Source organism: Sus scrofa, chromosome 15, assembly GCF_000003025.6.
Source record: "Sus scrofa isolate TJ Tabasco breed Duroc chromosome 15, Sscrofa11.1, whole genome shotgun sequence".
NCBI lineage: Eukaryota > Metazoa > Chordata > Mammalia > Artiodactyla > Suidae > Sus > Sus scrofa.
In genome coordinates this window covers 56,436,801-56,460,918 of record NC_010457.5, presented here as the reverse complement: position 1 = coordinate 56,460,918, position 24,118 = coordinate 56,436,801, and the positions used below count along the sequence as shown (strand labels likewise).

Genomic DNA, 24,118 nt, shown 5'->3' with positions numbered 1-24,118 from the left:
CCCGTCGTGGCGCAGTGGTTAACGAATCCGACTAGGAACCATGAGGTTGCGGGTTCCATCCCTGGCCTTGCTCAGTGGGTTAAGGATCCGGCGTTGCCGTGAGCTGTGGTGTAGGTCGCAGACGCGGCTCGGATCCCGCGTTGCTGTGGCTGTGGCGTAGGCTGGCAGCTACAGCTCCGATTAGACCCCTAGCCTGGGAACATCCATATGCCGCGGGAGCAGCCCAGATAATGGCAAAAAGACCAAATAAATAAATAAATAAATAAATAAATAAAAGCAAATGGATGGAAAAAATATATATGAAGAAACACTAATCAAAAGAAAGCTGAAATAAATGACTATTTTACTATCACCAAAACAGACTCCAGAGCAAAAACAAAAAAAATCACCAGGGATAAAGAGGAATATGACATAACAATAAAGACATAAATTCATCAAAGTAAACATAACAACTGTACATGTATATAGCAAGTGTTTAAATGAGCATTTTGCATTCTATTTTTTTTTTTGTAAAATTTATAACAAGGTGTATAAAGCCTTAAAACACACAAAATGAGAACTGAAAGGAGAAACGGACAAACCCGCATTATATTAGATATCTCAGTAACAAAACAAGCCAGGAGAAAACTAGCAATGACAAAGAACTAAATATCACTACCATCAACCAAATGGATACAATCAACATTTTCTACAAAAAGCCAACCAACAACAGCAGAACATACATTCTTTTTATCTTTTTTTGTTGTTGTTGTTTGTTTGTTTGTTTCTAGGGCCACACCCTCGGCATATGGAGGTTCCCAGATTAGGGGTCCAATCAGAGCTGTAGCTGCCGGCCTACACCACAGACACAGCAACGTGGGATCCGAGCCGCATCTGAGACCTATACCACAGCTCACGGTAACGCCGGATCCTTAACCCACTGAGCAAGGCCAGGGATGGAACCCGAAACCTCATGGTTCCTAGTCGGATTCATTAACCACTGCACCACGACGGGAACTCCCATTCTTTTTTAAAGTATACATTGAATATTCACCAAGACAGATCAAATGCCAAAAAGGTGGGGAGGGGGGGAAGGAAGCAGCTAGTGGAAAGTGAAAATAGTTAACTTATACTATACAAAGCATCTGACCAAGCAACAGGCATTATCCTTTCTAATCCTTACACACAACCTTTTAAGGAGACAGGCTTTTGTCTCCAGTTCACAGATGCAGAAACTGCACCTTACAAGTAGCCTGGCTATAGAGCCCAGACTAGAATGTAGTGCTGGCTCTAATAGCTGGGCCCTCCTCACCCACAGGGTCAACCTACAAGACCAGAGGCAAAGTCCAGCCCAAGGCTGGTTTGCATATGGCCCAAAAGCTAAGAAAAGAATTTACATCTTTAAATGACTGAAAAATAATAAAAAGAATATTTTGTGATGCAAACATTATATGAACTTCACATTTTAGTGTCCATTAAAAAGTTTTACTGATAACTGGAGTTCCCATCGTGGCTCAGCAGTAATGAACCCAACATGTATGCATGAGAATACGGGTTCCATCCCTGGCCTCACTCAGTCGGTTAATGATCTGGCATTGCTGTGAACTGTGGTGAAGGTAACAGATTGGCTCAGATCTGGTGTTGCTGTGGGTGTGATGTAGGCTGGCAGCTACAGCTCCAATTTGACCCCTAACCTGGGAACTTCCATATGCCGTGGACGGGGCCCTAAAAAAACAACAAAACAAAAAAAATACAAAACTTATTTAAAAAAAAAGTTTTACTGGAGGGAGTTTCCTATGGTGCAATGGGTTAAGCATCCAGCACTACTGATTGCTATGGCAATCCTGGTTTCTGCCATGGCACAAGTTTGATCTCTGGCCAAGGAATTTCCACATGCTGTGGATGAGGCCAAAAAACAAAAAAAGAAACAAAAAAAGCTCACTGGCACACAGCCAAATCCCTGCTTCATCTGTTTCATCTGTGGCTGCTTTGGTGTAACTGCAGAGTTCCATAATTACCAGAGTTACAGTCCCCAAAGCTTAAAATATTTACTACCCGGTCCTTTAGATAAAGTTTTCAAACCCCGATGTACACCTTGCTATAAATTTTACAAATACAAATAGAATGCAAAATGCTCATTTAAACACTGGCCATATAATCTCTCATCCAGGGTGAAAACCTCCGACAGGTCACCAGGAAGCACACAAGAAGCATCACTAAGCACACCGCAAGTTTTATTCTCAGGAGCATAAATGAGAACACCGACAACAGCAAAGGCAGGAGGAAGTCACTGGAGGATACGAAAACAACCAAGAAGAGTTAATTACCACAACCAGCTCCAAGACAACATGCAGAACAGCTCCAGTACTTGTCAGCTCCCCTCTTCATCAATGCAGGGCTCAAAGTTTACAGAGAAAACAAACAGAACATAAACCACCCAAACACACCAAAGATTATGGAAAGCTGGGGACAGGGAGAAGCAGAAGAACTGACCTTCGTAAGGTCCCAGGGCAATACCTTGAGGGGGACGAGCAGATTCCAAGTATTCTGCCACCTGGTCCCTGGGATGGAAACAGGACTGGATGACCTCAGGACTTTAACACATTCTTGTCCAGTTACAGTGAGGAGGTTTGTACAAACCATCCAATGTGATTTCCACTCAAAGCACTCTCTCAAAGACTACAGAAAGAGAACTGCCAAAGCAGAAAGACTCCTAGAGGCAGCAGCAGCTTAGAGGGAGGAGGGCACCCGCTCCCGCAGCAGCTCCAGGAGGCGGGGTGGGGCCACAGCTCCCGTTAACAGCCAAGGGCCACTATCAGGGAGACATGCATTCTACTGTTCAACAAAGTTCAACTGTGGGTTTATTTGTCTGTTTTTTATGGCTGCACCTGTGGCAAATGGAAGTTCCCAGGCTAGGGGTCAAATTGGAACTGCAGCTGCCGGCCTACACCACAGCAATGCCAGATGTGAACCACATCTGTGCCAAATCTGTAAACCTACATTGCAGCTGGCACACCAGATCCTTAACCCACTTGGTGGGGCCAGAGATTGAACCCGCATCCTCATGGATACTAGTTGGGTTCGTTACCGCTGAGCCACAAGAGGAATTCCCAATAGTGGGATTTTAAAAGATGGAGAATCATAATTAAGAACGACTACTCTGAAGACATGAATAGAGTAAAAGAGCTCACAGTATCCACCTGAGTGACACACAAAAGGGCACTCATCTTCAGTGTCCCATCCTCCAGTAGGGTACAGGTAAGGCCCTAATCATCCTGAAGCCACAACAAGTCAAGAGACAACTCACTAACTCATGATACAGATCTTGACAAGATCCCTCCTGTACGCAGTACTTTGCCAGGTGCTGGGAGTACCAGGATGAAAATAACAGAGCCTGTCCTCAAGGGTCAGGGTAGACACAGAGTTGCTACAGGCAGGAAGAGGGGTGTGAGTGGGCGGCCCTGGCTCCTCAACTCAGGGACACTCTGGCAGCTTCTTAACAACACTGTTGTTTTCTTCATACCTATGTTCCTCCCACTGTCAATGTTTGTTTGTTTTTTTATTGGTTGTCCCAGTTGTAATGTAAGCTCTAGGAAAGAAGGAGCCATGCCTGGCTACCACATTCCAGTGCTTACAACTACCCTCACCGCCAGCCAGATGAGTCCGTGAATGGATGTGCAAATGAATGACTGATATACACATGCTACACAATTCACTCAGTCTCCCTGGGGGAGAATGCATTTCAGAGAAGTTCCTGAGACTACATTGTGAAGAACGATCTGGAAGGGCTGACAGGGGTGCAAGGAAGAGGCTCCAATTCCACAGGACAGCCCACAATGACCCATGGCCCAAGCAGCCCATTCACAGTCCACAAGGTGGTTGCCGTGTGGGCTGTGCTTCCACCCACTCACTAGGGTCTCCTCGAGACTGTGGAGTTGGACCCAGGTTGAGTCAATTCACTGATTTCACAGAAGGATAAAATAAAGTCAAATCAGAGACTGAAGGTTAGACTTCAAATGCTGTGCTGTTAAACTTTATTTGTACCTCTCTCCTAAATTCTGGTGTACCTCACATCCTCTATAGAAGGTTTTCATTCCTATTTAAAGTGTTTACGTTTCATACATGTACTTTTATGCCCATATATTAACTCTGGAAAGATACTAAAACTAGTAATAATACCCTGAGAAGGGAAAAAACAGGTATTTGGAGAATAGGATTGGGAAGGAACTGACTCTTTACTGAAAACTCTGCTAGCTTTTGAATGTGGTAACCTAGGCATGCAATATCTTTTAATAAGAGAAAAATGTTTTTAAAAAGGCCTAACACTGAATTTAAAAATAAAAATGTGATATAAGAGATTTGAATTCATTCCTACTGTAATGCCTCTAATCAAAAACAGGAGTTCCAGGAGTTCCTGCTGTGACACAATAGGATCAGCAGCAACTCTGCAAGCACCAGGGCACAGACTTGATCTCCAGCCTGGAACAGTGGATTAAATGATCTGGCTTGGGATCTGACCCCTGGCCTGGGAACTCCATATGCCTTGGGATGGCCCAAAAAAAAAAAAAAAAAAAAGGGGGAGTTCCAGTCTTGGTCAGAGATGTCCTTTCACAAGCTGATTTAACATAGGAACAGGACATCATCCTAGGTACCGGCACCTCCTATGTGCCAGGCACTGTACTCAGCACAGGGGACTCATGGGGACAGGACATTGATACACAAACCCTGAAACAGCAGACTGGGAGCCAGGCACAGTTCTACATGTGTCATAAATCATCATCAAATTATTAATCAATCCAATAACCCTATGAAGTAGGTGTTCCATCAATCCAAAGATACATCTTTTGCAAATTTCAGCATGTCAAATTGAGATGCCAATTTTCTCCTGGTGATTATATAATAGCACATCTTACTACTGAGGCATCTAAGCTTTGCTGAAATGCATTTCTTACCACCCAGAAAGCGCTCAGAGCATATATCTTGCCCAGAGCCTTGGGCTGGTAAGAAGAATTACCCCTCTGCTAACCACAGGGTCTATATGCCTCACCATCTCACAGCCAACTGCAAGACCAAATACCAAAATGCTGACCAGATTTCTTTGGGGGTGACTAAGACAGTGGTGGAACTTGGGATAATTAAAACTAATTCAGACACATTCAAGAGAAATTCCTATACAGCCCACAGACACTTGATATTAAGTATCCTTCACTGCATATGTATAGTTCCTTAGCTCTGCAAAGAATTATTAAATTAACTATGAAGTCTATTATATCTAGTGGTACTCCTATTTTGATTGGTTTTAAAAGAATAATAAAAATCTATATAATCTAAAGAAAAAAGGAAATGAATCCCCAGAAAAGAAAAGGTCTTCTGATACTTTAAAGAGTGCACAGCCTTTTGAAAGGGGAAAAAACTTCTCTCAGAAATGGAACCGTTGTGGATAGTTGGTGGGAATGTAAATTGCTGTATAGCCACCGTGGAAAACAGCAGAGGCTCCTCAAAAAAATTAAAAATAGGAGTTCCCATTGAGGATCAGTGGTTAACGAATCTTATTAGGAATCATGAGGTTGTGGGTTTGATCCCTGGCCTCGCTCAGTGGGTTAGAGATCCAGCGTTGCCATGAGCTACGGTGTTGGTTGCAGATGCAGCTCAGATCCCACATTGCTGTGGCTGTGGTGTAGGCTGGCAGCTACAGCTTCTGTTGGACCCCTAGGCTGGGAACCTCCATATGCCACAGGTACGGCCCTAGAAATGACAGAGAGACCAAAAAAAAAAAAATTAAAAACAGAAATACCAGCAACCCCACTCCTGGAAAAATACCTGAAGAAAATGAAATCGCTATCTCAAAAAGATATCTGCATCCCCATATTCACTGCAGCACTATTTACAATAGCCAGACACAGAAACCTAAATGGATAAAGATGTGTCTGAAGTAACGGCAGTCAGCGGGACTAAGCCCTTAACTTGTGTGGCCTGAATGAACTCCAGTATTTAAGTATCAGAACTGGATCAAATTATCAGACATCCAGCTGGTGCTGGAGAATTAGAAAATTGGTGTAGAACCTCTATCTGAATTAAAAGCTACTTAATCTGGATAAAAGTCATAATTAACATGGATGATTGAGACTAAACTAGAAAGAATGGTGGCAGAGAAATGTAAATATATACATGCAAAATTATAAATGCCTCTATCAAGGAAGATGGTAATTTTTGTCTTAAAAATGTCTAGCTATACCTGGACATGAAAGAAGATGGTAAGAGACGAGTGAGCAAATAAAATAAATTCCAGAGGATTTGACGGAGAGTGAACTTATCTGCCTTAGTTATTCATAAAACCTGCAAAAATGTGTCAGCATTGACAAAGTTGATCAATAAACAGAAGTGTGATCCATTTACTACCAAACTGGGCTTCCTCTCTCTGACCGTGGCATAGCCATCCTCTCCTGAGCCCAGGTCAGCCTCCTCTGAAAGCTATTTGATGCAAACATCTTCCTAGGACCAGAATCTGAATTCTGAACTATAAAACTGTCAAGGTATTTTTATATCCAAATGTCTCTAGCACTTTCTAGATGACCAGAATAACAAAGACTGGCTCCCACATCATGGAGTTCATGCTCACATGCAGGAGTAAGGCTGGAAATAAAGACAGGTAGAGCTGAGATGCTCCTAATGTCTTCAAGAGCTCACCACTATCATTAGAGCTTCCCTATGCTTCCGGGCCACAACATGGGAAAAGCTAACAAATAAAAAAGAGAAAATTAGCATTCCCTTGATCAATTTCATACAAGTAGAATGTTATTTAAACAAACACACTGCTGTTCCCAGGATGGCAGAAGGCCTTTAGAGACGTTTCCATGCCTTATTGCCTCTGCTATGTTCTAACCCCTAAGGTGGACAAGGCCCATACTCTCACACAACAGCCATGAAGCCCACCTTGCAAAGGATTTTTTACTTCTGTTCATTCTGATAATACTGCTAAGTGTAATCAATCAACGGGAGCCTAGAGTCTCACATCTGTTTCCTTCCAATGCTAAAGGCCAGAAGTTGGATCTTCAACAAACAAAAACAATAGCACCAAGCCTGTAGGGAACAGACTCCAGCAGAGGCTGACATCACAGCTTCCAAGCAGACACTAGGAAGGCTCCCAGGAGTGGGTTAAGCTTTCTATAAGGGACTCGAGATTCAAAGCAGTACGAATTAATTATGAAGGACAGAATAAATTTATGAGGGAAACCTAGTGGTCATTTGCTTTTTTTTTTTTTTTAATGCTCTGTCTTCTAAGAAGCACGTAAGGAAGCTCTTCCTCTTTCTGTCTCTGCAACTCCCAATGGAATAGCCTGTGGCTATACAGACAACAGTCTGAAAAGCAAGTATCCTCAGCAGGACTTGGAAACGTGTTAGAAATGCAAATTCCGAGGCCCCACCCCAACTCTAAGAAATTAGAAACTCTAAGGGTGGGGAGAGCCATGGGTAATCTGACCAAGCCCCCCAGGTGACCCTGATGATCAAGAGTCTGAAGACCCTTAGGCTATGGAATCAGGATTCAATTCTTTAGGTGCCCATTACTAGGAGGACAGAGACCTAACTATCCTTCCTAACCCTCACACCCCTTTATGCATTGGCTATTAAACTTTAGTGTATAGGACATTCCCGTTATGGCTCAGCAGTAATGCGCCTGACTAGTATCCATGAGAATGTGAGTTCGATCCCTGGCTTCACTCAGTGGGTTAAGGATCCAGTGTTGCCGTGAGCTGTGGTACAGGTTGCAGACAGGGCTCAGATATGGTTGGCTGTGGTTGTGGTTTAAGCCAGCAGCAATAGCTCCAATTCGACCCTTAGGCTGGGAACTTCCATATGCCACAAGTGTGGCCCTAAAAAGCAAAAAAAAAAAAAAAAAAAAAAAAAAAAAAAGAAAATTAAGCTTTAGTACATAAACATGTCCCCTGGGAGTATGTCCCCTGCATCAGGCACACCCCTTGGATTTAGATGCAGCTGGGTACTCAAGCAGTCCATCTTCCTGAGGGCTGGTCTACCCAACTTGTGCTGCTACCTGTCACCTGCACACCGTTGCTCTTAGTCCTCTACCTGGAGGCCTGTGCTCGGAGCTCATGTTTCTCTGGCTGCGGCGCAGACCCCTTAGGCCAGCAGCTGTAGCTCCAATTTGACCCCTAGCCTGGGAACATCCATATGCTGAGGGTGTGGCCCTAAAAAGCAAAAAAAGAAATTTGTAATAAATGTCAAAAAAACAAACCCCAAAACTATTCAATTGGGACCTACAGAAAGAAGAAAAATTACTCTTTGCTTTCTAACCACGTGTTTTTTAAAAAAACAGAGAACAAAAAATATTCATCAAATGTAATGAATAAAAAGCTCTGAGAGTTCCCACTGTGCCGCAGTAGAAACGAATCTGACTGGTAACCATGAAGATGCGGGTTCGATTCCTGGCCTTGGCCAGTGGGTTAAGGATCTGGTGTTGCTCTGAGCTGTGGTGTAGGTCACAGACGCAGCTTGGATCTGGTGTTACTGGGGCTGTGGCGTAGGCCAGCAGCTGCAGCTCCGATTGGACCCCTAGCCTGGGAACTTCCACAAGCTGGAGATGTGGCCCTAAAAAGCAAACAAACAAACAAACAAAAAAAAAACACACTTTGAATTTTTTCATGTAATCAGTTTTTCTCAAGAGTATCTTCTAGAACTCATGTTTCACTGAAAAACATTTTGGGAAATAATAATGCATTAACAAATTCTGGAGAGCTTGGACAAAGAGGTATAAAATCTTTAAAAATACACAGAATGAACTACTAAAACATTACAGAGTGAAAGAAGTACATACGAGCGCACATGACTACATGAGTTTATTTACATGAAGGTCTAGAACAGGCAGAACTAATCCATGGTAGAGAAAAATCAGACCTGTGGTTCCCTGCAAGCAGAGGGGGCAGGGATGGGCAGAGAAGGGATACCAGAGAACTTTCTAAGTGAGAGTAACATTGAGAGGTTTAGGTTACACAGATTAACATCCATCAAAATGTAAAACATGTATTTCATTATGCCTAAATTTGACCTCACAGACCAAAAGCTACACTAAACTCAACCTAGTTAATAATACGTGTGAAGTGTCTAAGGGAGCCAGGTAAGGTGTACCAAAGGACAGAAGGCTGAAGATTGGTAGGATCTAAGGGATGGGTGTAAGGTTGTTCATTGTGTAGACCTTTCAGTTGTTCTGGGTGTGTGGAAATTTTCAAAATGAAATATCAGGAAAAAAAAAAAAAGAAAGAAAAGACCTAACTCTGCCAGACACTGTAACTGAAATGATGTACTAATGTTTTCCCACTGTATTTTCAAGTGGACACTCTCCCAAATAATTCTACAAAGAGAAAAGTACTTCCTAAAATAATATTTTTATCCATCCTGGTGATTTTCAATAGGCGAGATTAACAAATTTCAGCAGCGGATCTCAGGTGGGGCTTTTCAGATTCTACAGGCTTAGGGTGGGTCCTAGCATCCACTTCTTTTTAAATTCTTAAGAGTGATTTTGATTCATAGCTAAAGTCAAGAACAAATGAATGACAGACTTTCATTGTGTTTTCATAACTAGAGGCCTAACCAGAGTGTTCACTGGTATCTCCCTACACAGACAAGAGGATACAACAAAAGGAGTCCACAGGTCAAAGGCTTCCAAAAAATGTTATACACACTCCCACAGGAGAGTCATACAGGAAAAATTTCAGGAATACTAATTATTTCCACTTGACCTCATAATAACCACAATTTATAGTATGCCAAAGCAAAATACATTTAAAACTTAAAAGAAGAAATAGTAACTGGAGTTCCTAAGAGCTGCAAATGAGACATAAGAGGAAACACCACAGCAAGGTGGTTTCACAATGAAAAGGACTTCAATTCACAGAGAATAATGAAATCCAGGCAGCTCCTAATATTAACTATGATTTAGACATCACCAAAGTGAAAACAAAGCTTCAGAGTTATGCTCATACTCCTGTTACTGCAGCACGTTCCAAAATTTTTCATAAAATACAATTTATAAAGGTCTTCACAAAGTGGAAAATACTAATTACAGGCCCTTACCTTTTCTAGGCGGAAGCTCTCCATTCTGCGTTAATTCTGTCCCAGTATATACAATTTCTCCATCTTTAACCATTTCATTCCACAGACCACAGAGCCCATCTCTTGTGAATGCAAGCTGGCAATGACAAATAAAATAAATTCACAGAGTGATCATACTCACAAGGCAATTCTTAAAGGATAATGTGAAAAAAAATATATCATCCTCACTTAGTAATCATTCAACATTTAATGAAAATTGCTCCAACAAATATAGTTAAGTGCATAATAGTTTATATACTGTGCTAAGTTTTGCTTAAGACACAAGAAAAATCTTGCAGGCACATGCCTGGGAAAGATAAGCCAGATGCAAATAACATGATCACCTATAGGGAGATGGGAAGGGGAACATGGGTAGAAGGCAAGTCTTTGAGTATACCTTCTATTTACCTCTGAAATGCATAAATGCTTTCCACCTTCAAAAAGAAAAATTAAATAATAAAAAACCAAAACCTATAACTGGTAACGAGCAAATTAACCTATTTATCTAAAAGAAAAGTAGAGGGGCTCCCTGGTGGCCTAGCAGATAAGGACTTGGCATTGTCACTGCTGTGGCTTGGGTTTGATCCCTGGCACCGGAACACACGTGGGGCATGCCACACACACAGCTCAAAAAAAAAAAAGAAATTTTTAAGAGCAATTTGAATTGAAAATCCCAATATGAACTTACACTTGAAAATATCTGCTTGCATTGTCTTTCAAAAAGACCTAAAATCAATAGCATTCTAACAGCAGTGAGTACACCCAGCACCCACATATTGGTTTCCAAGTACCACTACCCACTAAAAGAAACCAGAGCTGTACGAAAAAAGGCTGAATCAAGCCTAGGGCAGAAAGATGAGCTTGAAATATCACATGTTTGCACCAAAAAAAGCTGCTCAAAGTGTGATAGGGATTCCACCACCCAAATTTAGAATAACTTTTTTTTTTTTGGCTGCACCTGCAATATGCAGAAGTTCCCAAGCCAGGGACTGAACTTGAGCCACAGCAGTGACAACACTGTATCCTTAACCTGCTAGTCACCAAGGACTTCCCAAATGTAGAATAATTTTGAACACCAAAATACATAACAACTGGACTGAAAAAGTAAATACAAACAGGAGTCCACAATGATATTTACAGACAAAATTAAAATGTTCTTAGTTGTCAGTATCCAGGAGTCAGAAAAAGATTTCCCAGGCAGTAGCCAGCGAAGGGCAGAACACACAGAGAAGGCAATCATTCTGAAAACTGCAGGTGCAACAGAAGCCCTCTTATCAGACACTTTACACTAAAACAGACACATCTGTTTGCCCGTCTTTTAAAGGAAAGCCAGGGCCTTTTCTTTGTTCACAAGTCTACTAACTTGCTCTTCATCATCTTCTAGCGTTTACCACTCCCGTAAAACATCCGCTCTTTCCAGTCTGTTTTTTTAAGTGGAGCAAGAATTGAAGAGCACTTTGTGAGTAATCTCAGTACAGAATTCTTCTAGACTTTCAAGACTTTCCCCAATCCTTTACAGTACTCTCTTACCTAACGTGTACAGCAATGTTTTTTTAGCATCTATTATCCAAATAATGTGTAATAGGCACATCTAAGACACCCTCAAAGATCCTTGCCCAGTGGTGCCCATGCACCCTGTGTAATCCTCTGAGTATGGCTGTGAATAGGCTGAGACATCAGACCCATGACTAGATTTTGTTTCCTTCTGTGGAAAAGCTGAAGGAATTTCTTGCATATAATTAAAGCCTCACATCAGCGGATTTCTAGTTAATCAAAAGGAAGATGATTCTAGGGTCCTGTCAGGTGAAAGCCCTTCAGAGGATGAGACCATCCAGAATAGACACTCTCCACAACCACTGCCAGGAGCTGTCTATGGAGAGGGTTGTCTCCTATGAGCCCACAATTCACAACCCCAACAAACTGAATTCTGCCAACAAGGACCCTAACGAGACCCCAGATAAGAAGGCATACTGGCCAGCACCCTGACTGTAGCCTGTGGGTCCCAAAGCAGAAAACCCAGCTAAGCCATGACCAGAATCCTGACCCACAGAAAGGGAAAGAGCTGCTAAATTTCTGGTCAGTGACTTGTTACACAGCAGAGAAAACCAATTTGGCATCCAATTTAGTTTCCATAGAAGCAGTAACTTTCTTTCAGCACTCATGTTTTATCTGTTCCCATCACTAACAAGACAACTGCCAAAACACTGGACTGTCGGAAAAAGTATTAACCAGCAGAGAGAAGAGTAAATCCTTCCTAAAAAGTGAGCCACAAACATTCAGGGCCCCTGAGGTAATAACACGGGACGAGAAAGGCCTGGTTCACCTGCTGATCTGGGTAAGAGGAGGGCAGCTAAAACCTCCAGGCCCAGGCAGCCACAATGGCAGGGAGGCAAATAGCATCCAACTAAACAGCCCTATGTGTGCCATGCTACAGCCTTTACACACCACCTCCAGGGGCTCCAGGGAATAAATGATCAAGTCTCCAATTAAAAATAAGTGTCAGGGCAGTGGATGGAGACAAAGGAAGAAACCAGAAACAGAGAAAATAACTTAGGAGATCTCTGTTGAGAGCTCCAAAAAAAAAAAAAAGGATGAGAGCCTCAGCCAAAACAAGGAAAGAAGAGTAAAGTATTTCAGATCAAAGAGGACAGATCAGACATTAAATGTGAAAAATGAAAACAGACTCAGCATGAGAGACTTAGCTCAGTTTTAACCACTGAGATCTGCACCAACCACTAAACACAAACATGGAGATCCTCTCCCCATGCATGCACACACACATATACACATATGCACTCACACAGATACACATTTACTGCAAATACAAATTCAGATCTTAGCAGAGTATTCATTCAGGGCTAGAGGTTCAAATCTGGGAGTCAGCAGCAAAGAGGCCGTAGACCTGGAGGAGAGGCCACCAACCAAGGACAGAGGGTGAACCAACATCCTCAGGCCCTATGGCACACTAGGATTACTGAAGAGCGGCTGGGGATGAATCATTTATAAAGAGGAAGCCAAGGAAGAAGCCCACTTTATGTGGAAACAGGAACAGTCGTTCCCACCCATTCTTTCTGTAGTGCTGGGAAGGAAAAGGGTGGGGCAGAAGCTGTGTAGAAGGTAGACACTGGGTGTCTGGAGGGATATTCATGGTAGAGGCCTCCCAGGAACTGAGGACCCAAAAGCAAGTAACCACCATTCAAACTACAACGGTTCAGGCATCTAAAAGGATTCAGGGGAAGGAGGAACATTGCTAAGGCAACTAAGCAAGCTTCCCTGGTCAAGAGCTTGAAAGAGCTAGACTGTGGAAGGCAGAGATGAAGCCCCAGGTAGAGCATTCCCAGGCACTGGAAGGGAAGCAAAGGATCCCAAGGAGAAAGAAGCCAGGAAAATGGCACTGGGAGAATAAGCAATAAAAATCACTTCAGGGAGTTCCCTGGTGGTCTAGCGGTTAGGATTCAGTGCTTTCACTGGCAGAGCCTGGGTTCAACGCCTGGTCTGGGAACTGAGATGCCACATACATCAAGCCACTGAACACAGCAGCCAAAAAAAAAAAATTCAATTTTTCAGGTTAAGAGTAGTCATACAACAATCTATAAATAGCTTGTCTTTATTTGTAGCCACTTTACATAAAAGTTCCCAATGGGTGACAATACAGATCTTAAATTTTAACTTTTTGCATTTGGAATCCAGATACCTCTAATTAGTATTATTTGGTCTTAGGACCCTTTTCCAATTTGCTCTTATATTCTTACCTCACACCTCTAAAATGACATGGCAGGAAAAGGCATTTTCATCCTGAAAAGAAGCCAACAAGAGGAGTAGCAACATGCCCAGTTTTGAGGAACAGTAACTAAAACTCAGAGGTTCAATCATTTGACCAACGCCCACAACATTGAGGCTGTCAGAGGTAGTTTTTTGGGAAGATGCTTAACTCCCAAGCTTGTTCTCTTCTCACCAACACAACATGCACCCACGTGCACAGTAAGGAGGCCCAGGGGAGAAATCGCAGATGCTACCAACACCTGAAAATCAAACAGGATCAGGCAAGAGGGTCCTTAAGGTGTCTATTAAAATGACTACTTCAGAACTGTAAAATTACACAATATAATCCAAAATAGAATACAAGAAATGAAATAAATGGCATTTTGATTAACTTAGAGATTAGAAAATGGGGTTTACTTCTATCTTTAAAATATGCCTGAAAAGTAATCTGTTCAAATATTTGCATATGACTAAAGTAAACATATCTGGCTTTTTTTTCTTAGCCTTGCAGAAAATTACCTTCTGCACCCTTTGAACACAGAACAACATACCAATTCCAAAAAATCTTAAGGTTTCTGGGAGCAACTGGGAAAGTCAGAAAGAAACATAAAAGACATCTGTTTAAAATCTTCGAGGCAGCAAGGAAGAGCAAGCCTGAGACCCAGAGAGGAGGACAGCACAGAGAGCCGAAGGCTGCTTGCCTAAAGGCACCTGCCTACTCCATGAGCAGGGCTGATACCAAGCAGATCTCAGTGGAGCTGCTGAGAAAGGGTGGAGCTGTGCTCCTCACAGGGGAGAGGCCTGGAAAACACGCCATGCTTTGAGCCACATACACCAGAAAGATGGGTGAGGTGCAAGCAGACCTGCAGGAGCCCAGTTTGGAACAGTGACAGTTCCTTACTGGCCTGCAGTAATCTGTGGTCACTAATACTTCTAGTTTGGTACCTCCTCTCTAGATGATATCGTTATCAGAGCCTCAAATGATCACGACAATTTCTCACAGATAATACCTAGAACTCAGAATAAAAACCACAATGGGTAAGACAAGACCACATATTTGAAAAATGAAAAAAAAAAAAAAAAAAAACATAAAACAGATCAAGAGAGGAGCCAGAGAAAAGAAAAATGGACATGCTTTGCCCTAAAAGGAAAGTCCAAGCAATGGATTAAAGTGCTGACACTTTCCCCGGCAGATGCCAGCACAGGGCAGGGAGGGGAAGGGCAGAAGGGGAGGCAGGATCAGGAAGCACATAACACAGCAAATTATGACAGGGGTCAAAAAATTAAGGCCCGGCCCAAGGGCCAAGTCTAGCCCACAGCCTGATTTTATATGTCCCCCAAGCTAAGAGTGGCTTTTACATTTTTCAGTGGTTGAAAAATAATCAAGAAGGAAAATCTTTTGTGACACATGAAAATTATGACATTCAAACTGTGATATCCATCAAGTTTACTGGAATCTACCAACACGCACTTGTGTTTACGTTACTGTCTGTGTCCACTTTCGCACAACAACAGCAGAGGTGAGTAGCTATTACAGAGAACATATGGCCACAGAAATATTTACTATCTAGCCCTTTACAGAAATAGTTTGCTGACTCCCATGTTACTGCACTGGCCCCCACTCCAAGGTATGCTACAGGCATGCTGTCTAGGCATGAGGGGCTCTTTGCCAAGGTTTGCAAGAAGAAACCACAGAACCATCCAAGGAGGCGGGGAAAGGGGAGGGGTGAATTAAAATACCCAGTTCCCTTATCTTTCCTTGCCAAGGGGTGAATGTTCACCCCATGAAAGTGAGCTCCTGCTCTCCCCTACCTTAGAGACTATGTCACCTCCAACTCCATGACAGGCAGATGGGAAGCCACAACCTATGCCCTGTTGTTTGACATTACGTCCAAGACTAGAAGTAGAAGGGTGGCCCACAGGCATGCTGGTGTTTCAACCCACAGGGAAAGGAAGAGGCAGTCTAGGAATCTAAAGAGATTGCACAAGGTTTGGTATGTCTAAGCAATTAACAGTTCAGATTAACAATATCAACAGAGAAAGGAAAATTATTTTTAAAATGTACTAAGCAAACTGCCAAATCACTTCAAACTAAACATTTAAAATAGATGCATTTTGGAATTCCCTGGTGGCACAGCGGGTTAAGAAGCCAGTGTTATCACTGCCGTGGCATGGGTCACTGCTGTGGCGCAGGTTCAATCCCTGGCCTAGGAACTTCTGCATGCTGCAGGTACAGCCAAAAATAAATAAATAAAATAGATGTCTTTTACTAAATATAATTATACCTCAATAAAATGCATTCAAACAAAAATGTGGAAATTATAAACCAAAAAAAAAAAAACTTTATCTAAAATTAAGAACTCAATGAATGAGATTAAAAGCAGATTGGGTGAGTTCCCTGATGGTCTAGTGGTTAGGATTCAGTGCTTTCACTGGTGCAGCCTGGGTTTAATTCCACATCAAGCCGCTGCACATCACAGCCAAAAAATTATTTTTAAAAAACAAAACAAAACAAATTTTAAAAAGCAGATTCTTCACCCATGAAGAATTAACTTCTTTAGGAATTACTTCTCTAGTAGAAAACCAGAAGAATATATCAAACAGCTGTTTTCAAACACTGGACAGCAGGTAGCCCAGAACTGTGATCCCTGAGACAGGCAAGAGATAAAGCAAGGGCAATAAGTGCCCAAGCTTAACGCCTACAAGCAGTTTCCAGGCTGCAACACAGGAAAGGGGAACCCAAATATAGCCCAGAGGTCTTGCTGAATGAAGGAGAAAGATCAGCTACAATTAAGTCAAAATGACAAGAATACAGGCAAGAAGGTTGGCTGCAGAGACACTGATCTCTGGAGAAGGGCAGAGGGGACCCCAGGAGACTTTGGCTGAGTGCTGATCTGGGCACTGCCAAGGCTGGGGAAAGAAACTCTACAAAGAAGCAGGCAGAACCTCTGTGATTCACAGTCTGGGAAAAGCTTGTGTTTTCACCAACCAGAACAGACCTCTGAGCACATCCTAAGAAGGACAGAGCCTTACTAAGGCAGCTATCTTAGTCCAAGATTAAAGGCTCTGCTAAATCAGCCCAAACAAACTTTAGGATCAATCAGGCCAAACTGATCCCAACTGAACTTACATGCATGCCCGACAAAACTAATGTTCTTTAAAAGAATAAGATCCAACACAAAATAATGTAATATTTATAATGTCCAACACTCAATTAGAAAAACTACCAGGCATGCAAACACGACCCATAACCAGAGCAATAAATCAACAGAAATGACAAAATCAACTAATTGAAATAAATCCAGAAATGACAGATATGAAGGAATTGGCAGACGACACTGGTAAAAGCTCTATTAGAAATATGCTCCATATACTCACAGAGAGGAAAATATGAACATGATGACAAGTAAAATGGAAGATATAAAAAGGACTGGAAGGGAATCTCTAGAGATGAAAAATATAAGACGTAAAGTGAAAACTCCAATGCACAGGATTACTAGACTAGCACTACAGAAAGTTCTATTATAACACACCATATTTAAGCATACAGCTATGATATGTTACACGCTCTCCCTTTTAAAACTCATTTACTCTGGGTTTTACCCACAATTACAGGTTTAATGCTCACCACTAGTCTTCTTGGCAATCTACAGTCATTCAGTCACCTAAAGATCTTTCTCTATTTGATTCCTCAGGAAAGGCTCATGGAAACAATATTTTCTGAGTTCTTGCTCATTGATAAGTTTGTGTCCTTTTTACCTGAAAAGTCAGTTTTGCTAGAACATAAAATCCTTGGCTCACATTTTCTTTTCCTGGGTGCCTTAAATATGTTACTCAGTTTTCTTTTACTTAAGGCCTTGTTGTCAAAGTCGGATGGTAAACTCATTTTATTTCCCTTATAACTACTATTAGTCTTTTCCAAGACCAAAGTTAGTTCTTTAAAAAAAAAGACTAACAAAATACGTAAACACCTGACAAGATATATCCAAAATAAAGACACAAATAACCAAAATCATGAGCAAAAAAATGAGCAATGCTACCTAATCTACAGACATGAAAGTAATCACAGACGTCATTATGAGCATCAAGGTACCTGCATTTACAAAATTCTTTTATTTCTATGTATCATTTATCGACTGGAAAAAAAGAATAGAATTTACCAAAATGTTCATGTTTATTTTTTTAATCTACTGATATTTCCGAGCATAAAGTGATAATATATACACTTAACAACTTTAATTTTAAAAGCTAACTTTTATGTTTCATTATTTCAAATTAATGATTAGAAGACAAATTAAATCCAAATTGAATTACTGATACACTCAACAACTTTGATGGGCTTCAAAGGTATTATGCCAAGTGAACAAAGCGAATTTCAAAAGGTCACATACCATAGGACGTTCTCAAAATAACGAAGTTATAGAGATGGAGAACAAATTAGTGACTGCCATGGTAGAGAGAGGAAAGTGTGACTATAGCGGGACAGCAGCAGGGAGATCTCTGTGGTAATGGAACACTTCTTGGTCTTAATTGTGGTGGTGGTTATACAAATAGACAGGCAAATATGATAAAATGGCACAGAACTATGCACACACTGTACCCATGTCAATTTCTTGTTTTATTACTGTATTATAGTTACTTAAGATGTAACCACCAGGGTAATCTGGGAGAAGAGTATACAGTGACCTCTACTTTCTTTACAACTACCTATGAGTCTATTATTATTTCAAAATAAAAAGGTTTTTGTTTTTTTTTTTTGTTTGTATTTTTTTTGGCCTTCAGCATATGGAAATTCACAGACCAGGGATCAAATCCAAGCTGCAGCTGCAACCTATGCTGCAGCTGTGGCAACACGAGATCCTTTCCCTGCAATGCCACAGCAGGAACACTTCAAAATAAAAAGTTTTTAAAACTGCTTCATACATATCTAATTTCATGTTCCACTTCAAAGAACCCAAAAATAGAAACTGTAGGAGACTCATTTGAGAATAGCTTATGCAAGAGAGAATAGGATAACGCCATTCTTGGACCCATGCTCAAAGATGCACCCTTAGCCTTATGTCAGGACTAGAAAATAAATATGCATATACATTTTAACAATAAAAAATGTTCAAGGTATCATGTACTACTTTTATTCACAAAAAAAAAAAACTACCAGTCATATCAGACTGAAGGGCCTTTACTGTAAATATAAAAATGGTAATGGTAGAGATTGTATAGCTAATACTTCTTAGCTGTGTATTTTATTGCTTCTTCAAGAGAGTTGTAAAAGAAAATAAGGCAATTCAAGGGACTCCACACAACAACCAGAAAAGAGTATCAAAGAAATAAAAAGCATTATATATATAAAAACCAGATAGATGCATGCCATATCATGGGCACTCCTTTAGAGGCAGCTGATAGCAAGGTCACAGGCCTGAATCATCTAAATGACTCTGATTAAGAAAGTCTAGGGTTAGGAGTTCCCATTGTGTCTCAGCAGATTAAGAACTGAACTAGTATCCAAGAGGATATGGTTCAATCCCTGGCCTCACTGGGTGGGTTAAAGGATCTGGCATTGTTGCAGTGTAGATCACAGATGCGGCTTGGTCTGGCATTGCTGTGGCTGTGGCGTAGGCGGGCAGCTACAGCTTTGATTCGACTCCTAGCCCAGGAACATCCATATGCCACAGGTGTGACCCTTAAAAAAAAAAAAAGTCTAGTGTTAGTATCTATATTCTTTAAAAAACACACATATTAGAACTTTTCAGTCTCCAAAAATATCTCCTTTCTAAAGTCACTAAAAACTTCAAGGACACTTCAAACAAATAGTCATAGAAAATAGATTAGCTAAATCCTACAGCTAAGAAACATGTTTCTACTCCACATATTATTCATTAACCAGGCATCAATCCTGCTCTCAATATAAAAGCCCCCCCTAAGGAATGGACACTTTCCACTCCAGGTGGGAGAGACATCCCCAACAAGATAAGAGTAAGACCTATCTGCAAAAGGCCTGCGTCCACAAAAGGTGTCTTCAGGAAGGATTCTGAAGAGTGAAACTATGTAATTTCTTAGGTATAACAACAATATTCATTCCTCACATTTAATAAGCTATGCCAGAGAAATTGTATAAAACCAAGGTGCACTATTTTCACATTTTTCTCAAGCTTCAATACTCATACTACATTTTTCCTCTGGTACACTATCCAAAACCTAGGTCTCTTCATTTACTCCTAGGAGTTTGGAAGACTTCTGAATGATAATCAAATGTCTAGGAAGGGCCAAGCACTGCATAGTACACTAAATAAATTAAAAATAAAATGGTAGGAGTTGTGGCTCAGTGATAACAAACCCGACTAGTGTCCATGAGGATGCAGATTCCATCCCTAGCCCCGCTCAGTAGGCTAAGGATCTGGTGTTGCCACGAGCTGTGTAGATTGCAGACGCGACTTGGATTTGGCATTGCAGTGGTTGTGATGTAGGCCAGCAACTGCAACTCCAATTCAACCCCTAGCCTGGGAACTTCCATACGCCTCTGGTGGGGCCCCCCCAAAAATAAATAAAATAAGATGGTAAACACTTTAAGGCATAAATGGTTTTTCTTTTTATGCATATCTGTCTGCTCATTATAGGCACTCAACACAATAATAAACTGATTTTAGGAGTTTCCTGGTGGCCTAGCGGATCTGGCATTGCCATTGCTGTGGCAGAGGTTCGATCCCTGGCCTGGGAACTTCTACATGCTACAGACATAGGGAAAAAAAAAAAAAATCCCAAACTAATGATACAAGTATATAAAAATAAATAAGTAAATAAACTGGTTTTAGATCAAGATGCTAAAACTCATACTTAGCAGCTATTCAGTTATGACCACTGTGAAAAGAAAAGGCTTCATTCAATTAAGTTCTTCACCTCAGTAAGTTCTGTAAAATATATAAACACTAACATAAAAACAATTCTTAAAACCAGTTTGCCCGAATCTTAAGATTTCAGAAATAAGAAATTATTCATCTCTCACCATCCCCAACACTGCTTTTAAAAAAAGAGACAAAACCAGAAAGTAATTGCTGAATAAAAGGCAATGTTTAAACAAAAACAAACCCAAAGAGTCATTACCGCACTAATTCTGGACCAAATTCTTCATATTTACTTATCTAACATTAAACCATTAATAACAATCCCATCATCCACAACACAGTTCTCAACAGTTGGCTCTCCAACCAACTGGGACTCAACACTTAAAAAAATTTTAAGAGGAAAAAAATTTTAAGAGGGCCAATAATGCTTTATTACAAGTATCTATGATCAGTTGCTCACAGAATACACAACTTGATAAACCATCATGTAGTACATAACACTGTATTTTAAAAAGGTTAAGATTACTTGAGAAATACTTAAAATGATTAACCTAAGGGAAGAGGAAAAAACACATTACACACTACAAAATATTTCAGACATTGATTCTAAAGGGAAAAGGGAGTTACAAAAGCAGATTTTCATTTGCGAACAAAACTAACCTGGGTTAAAGAATAGAAATATTACTGTTATTTATTTGATAATTTCTGGACAAGCTTGCAATTATTTTCAAACAAAATTATTAGAGTCTAAGTCCAACATCTTGCTTCCACCTGTCCTTGATGTGAAAATCCAAGGTTTTGTTTGTTTGTTTTTTACTGGAGTATAGTTGATTTACAACGCCAAGGACTTCTCTCAATAAGATCAGTCACAAATACCAAACAAATAGCTCAAATGAACTTGTCTCTCCAGAAACAAACACAGAATCCCATAAAAAGGAGTGGGTTTCTGCAGGACATCATAAATTACTGTCCTTCTCCCCTGCACAACTAACTGAACACCTCAAAAAGTATCACTTAACAAAGTCACCAAGATATGGATAAGAATGATACAGACCTCTTAAAAAATAATAACAAAAAATTTTTTCCATAACTCTATCTCATGTTTCTTGCACTTATAAATAACTGTAACTAAAATGTAGCTATGCGCACTATAACAGCAATAAAAATTGATACAATAAAAGGTAACTTTTAAGTTGTGGAAAATAAACCTGCTTTTCCAATATATGGTAAGATTCGATCTGCATGCTCTTACATATCCTAAGAAAAGCGTTAACCATAAATTTAACTATGGACGCAGGTGCACAGCAGGAAAAAGGTATATCAAAACCCCACCTGTATATCTGTTTTCAACCATTTGGAATCAAGTCGAGCCTGGGCAGCCAAACAGAAAGAATCAGAAGGCATCTTTCTCCTGGTTTCCTCCCAGCTGTAAAACCTGAAAGTAAAAACAGAAATGTTGAAGCCATAAACCTTTTCAAAATTTTACAAAGACCCTCCCGCAAGGTTTAATGCCGCAAAAAAAAAAAAAAAAAAAAAAAAAAAAAGCGAGAAAGAACAGAAAGGAGGGAGGGGAAAAGCGCTGGGGGAGGGGAGTGAGAGAAAAGAGGAAAAGAGAAAGATGGAGCGAGAAAGGAAAAAGCCTACTTCCACTCCAAGTAAGAGACCTTGAGAATGGACGGTCACAGAAACCAAATCACAATGTCATCCATCCCCTTCCCTTAAATCCAAAAGGTAAACACGCTAACAGACTGCAGGAAGCCCACATCTCAACAACAAATGACACTAGCATGCATCTGCCGCTTTACCTCTGACCAGCGACTGGTGAGTGAAATAAATTAATCAAACTTCACGTCTGCAGAAAAATCCAAAACAATAATCACTTGGAAATGAGAAGGCAGCCAAGACCCGCGCCGCCGGCGGTCCGCGCAGGCCAAGGTCCGGCGGCTGCGCCAACGCCCGCCGTGCACCGGCTCGGCCTGGCCCGGGCCCGCACCGCCCCAGCGGCCGGCCGCCCTCGCCGCCCCGCGGGGACGAAGACCTGACGGCAGAGGCCCGGCCGCCTGGCTCCGGCGAGCGTAGACACAGCCTCAGCAGCCAGCGGTCGCGATCCCGGCGCCTCCCGCGGCCCAAGGGGCGGGCGGACGGGAGGTGCCTCCCCCCGCTACCCAGCCAATGGCATGGAGGTGTCTCCGAGGGTCCGGCCAATGAGGAGGATAAGCCTGCTCGCCCCGCCTCCGGACTCTTCAGCTTCCTCCAATCCGACCCGTCTTCCTCCTCGGGCTCATCCCTTGCGGTCAGGGCCAACCGCAAACGCCCGGAGGCGGGATTTCCGCTGCCCACACGCACGCACGAACAAGCTTCTGCCGGGTCTTCGCACTGCGCTCTCAAAAAGCCAGGCTGCCGGTTGGTGGTCTCAATGCTGGAGGAGGTCCAGGTTTTTGCGGGCGCAGTTCTTGGAGGTGAGGCTGTCTGGGCTCTGCAAGAGCCTCCTCCAGTCTGTCCCGCTGAATGCAACCGGAGCACCTGGTAGCCGGAAACTCGGAGAAGGCAATGAAAGCTTTTAGTTCCAGTGAACGAGTAGCCAGAAAACAATTCTTAAGAAATTTAAAACAAAGTCTTACAGGGTATGTTCTCTGATCGTAATAGAGTTAACTCAAATCAATGAGACACAGGACAATCCCAAAACACTTGGAAGTATAACAATACAGTTCTAGATAATCAATAATCTGAAAGGAAAGGAACTATTTTTAATTGAACAAAAATTAAAATAATACATCAGAATTACAAGAGCACAACTAAAGTACTGATTAAAATGAGACTAACTGCTTATCTTAGAAAATAAGAAAGGCCCCAAATGAACAATGTAAGAAAATAGGAAAAGAAAAGCAACACACACCCAAAATAAGAAGAGGGCAGAAATAGTAAAGGAGCGGAAATAAATGAAATTGAAAACAAAAAAATATAGAGAAAAATCAATGAAACTAAAAGCAATCCTTTGCAAAGATTGTATGATAAGACATACAAGCTACAAAGAACAGGAAATGCAGCTGAGTTACCACTAAAGACTGGAAGGACAGTGAGGATATACAAATTGCTCCCACCATCCAAAACAGAATTCCTATGAAAATTTTGGGAGTGAAAACTATGTAAAGCAAAGAAGTATTTGCCTTAGGACACATCTTGCTAAGGGATGCACAAAATAAATCAAGGTAAAGCTCAGATGCAGACACCAGCATCTCTGGTGGTTAGATGCTGAGATGCTGAGTGTAATTAGTTCCCAGGGAAAGTGCTTGGCAGTGCCACTTGCTGCCTGGGGTATAGGCTACCTCTAGAACAGCTCACTGCAAAATAAACATTGAACACTATTTTCACTTTTTGCCTTTTTTCATGGAAGCAAAAAGTTCCCTTTGCATTTCTTTGGTTATTGAAAACAG

The 24,118-nt window shown here is 41.4% G+C and overlaps 1 protein-coding gene across 3 annotated transcripts in view; it reads right to left on the bottom strand.

Moving 5' to 3' along the window:
* HERC2 (HECT and RLD domain containing E3 ubiquitin protein ligase 2) overlaps window positions 1-22,802 on the bottom strand; it is a 211,689-nt gene extending 188,887 nt beyond the window's left edge. For all 3 annotated transcript variants that reach the window (XM_021075343.1, XM_021075345.1, XM_021075344.1), the window contains exons 1-3: window positions 22,490-22,802; window positions 22,017-22,119; window positions 10,066-10,180 (exon numbers count right to left, since the gene is read on the bottom strand). In XM_021075343.1, the coding sequence (XP_020931002.1) occupies window positions 10,066-10,180; window positions 22,017-22,088 (187 nt within the window). In that variant the 5' untranslated portion in view covers window positions 22,089-22,119; window positions 22,490-22,802. The remainder of the gene's footprint in view (window positions 1-10,065; window positions 10,181-22,016; window positions 22,120-22,489) is intronic.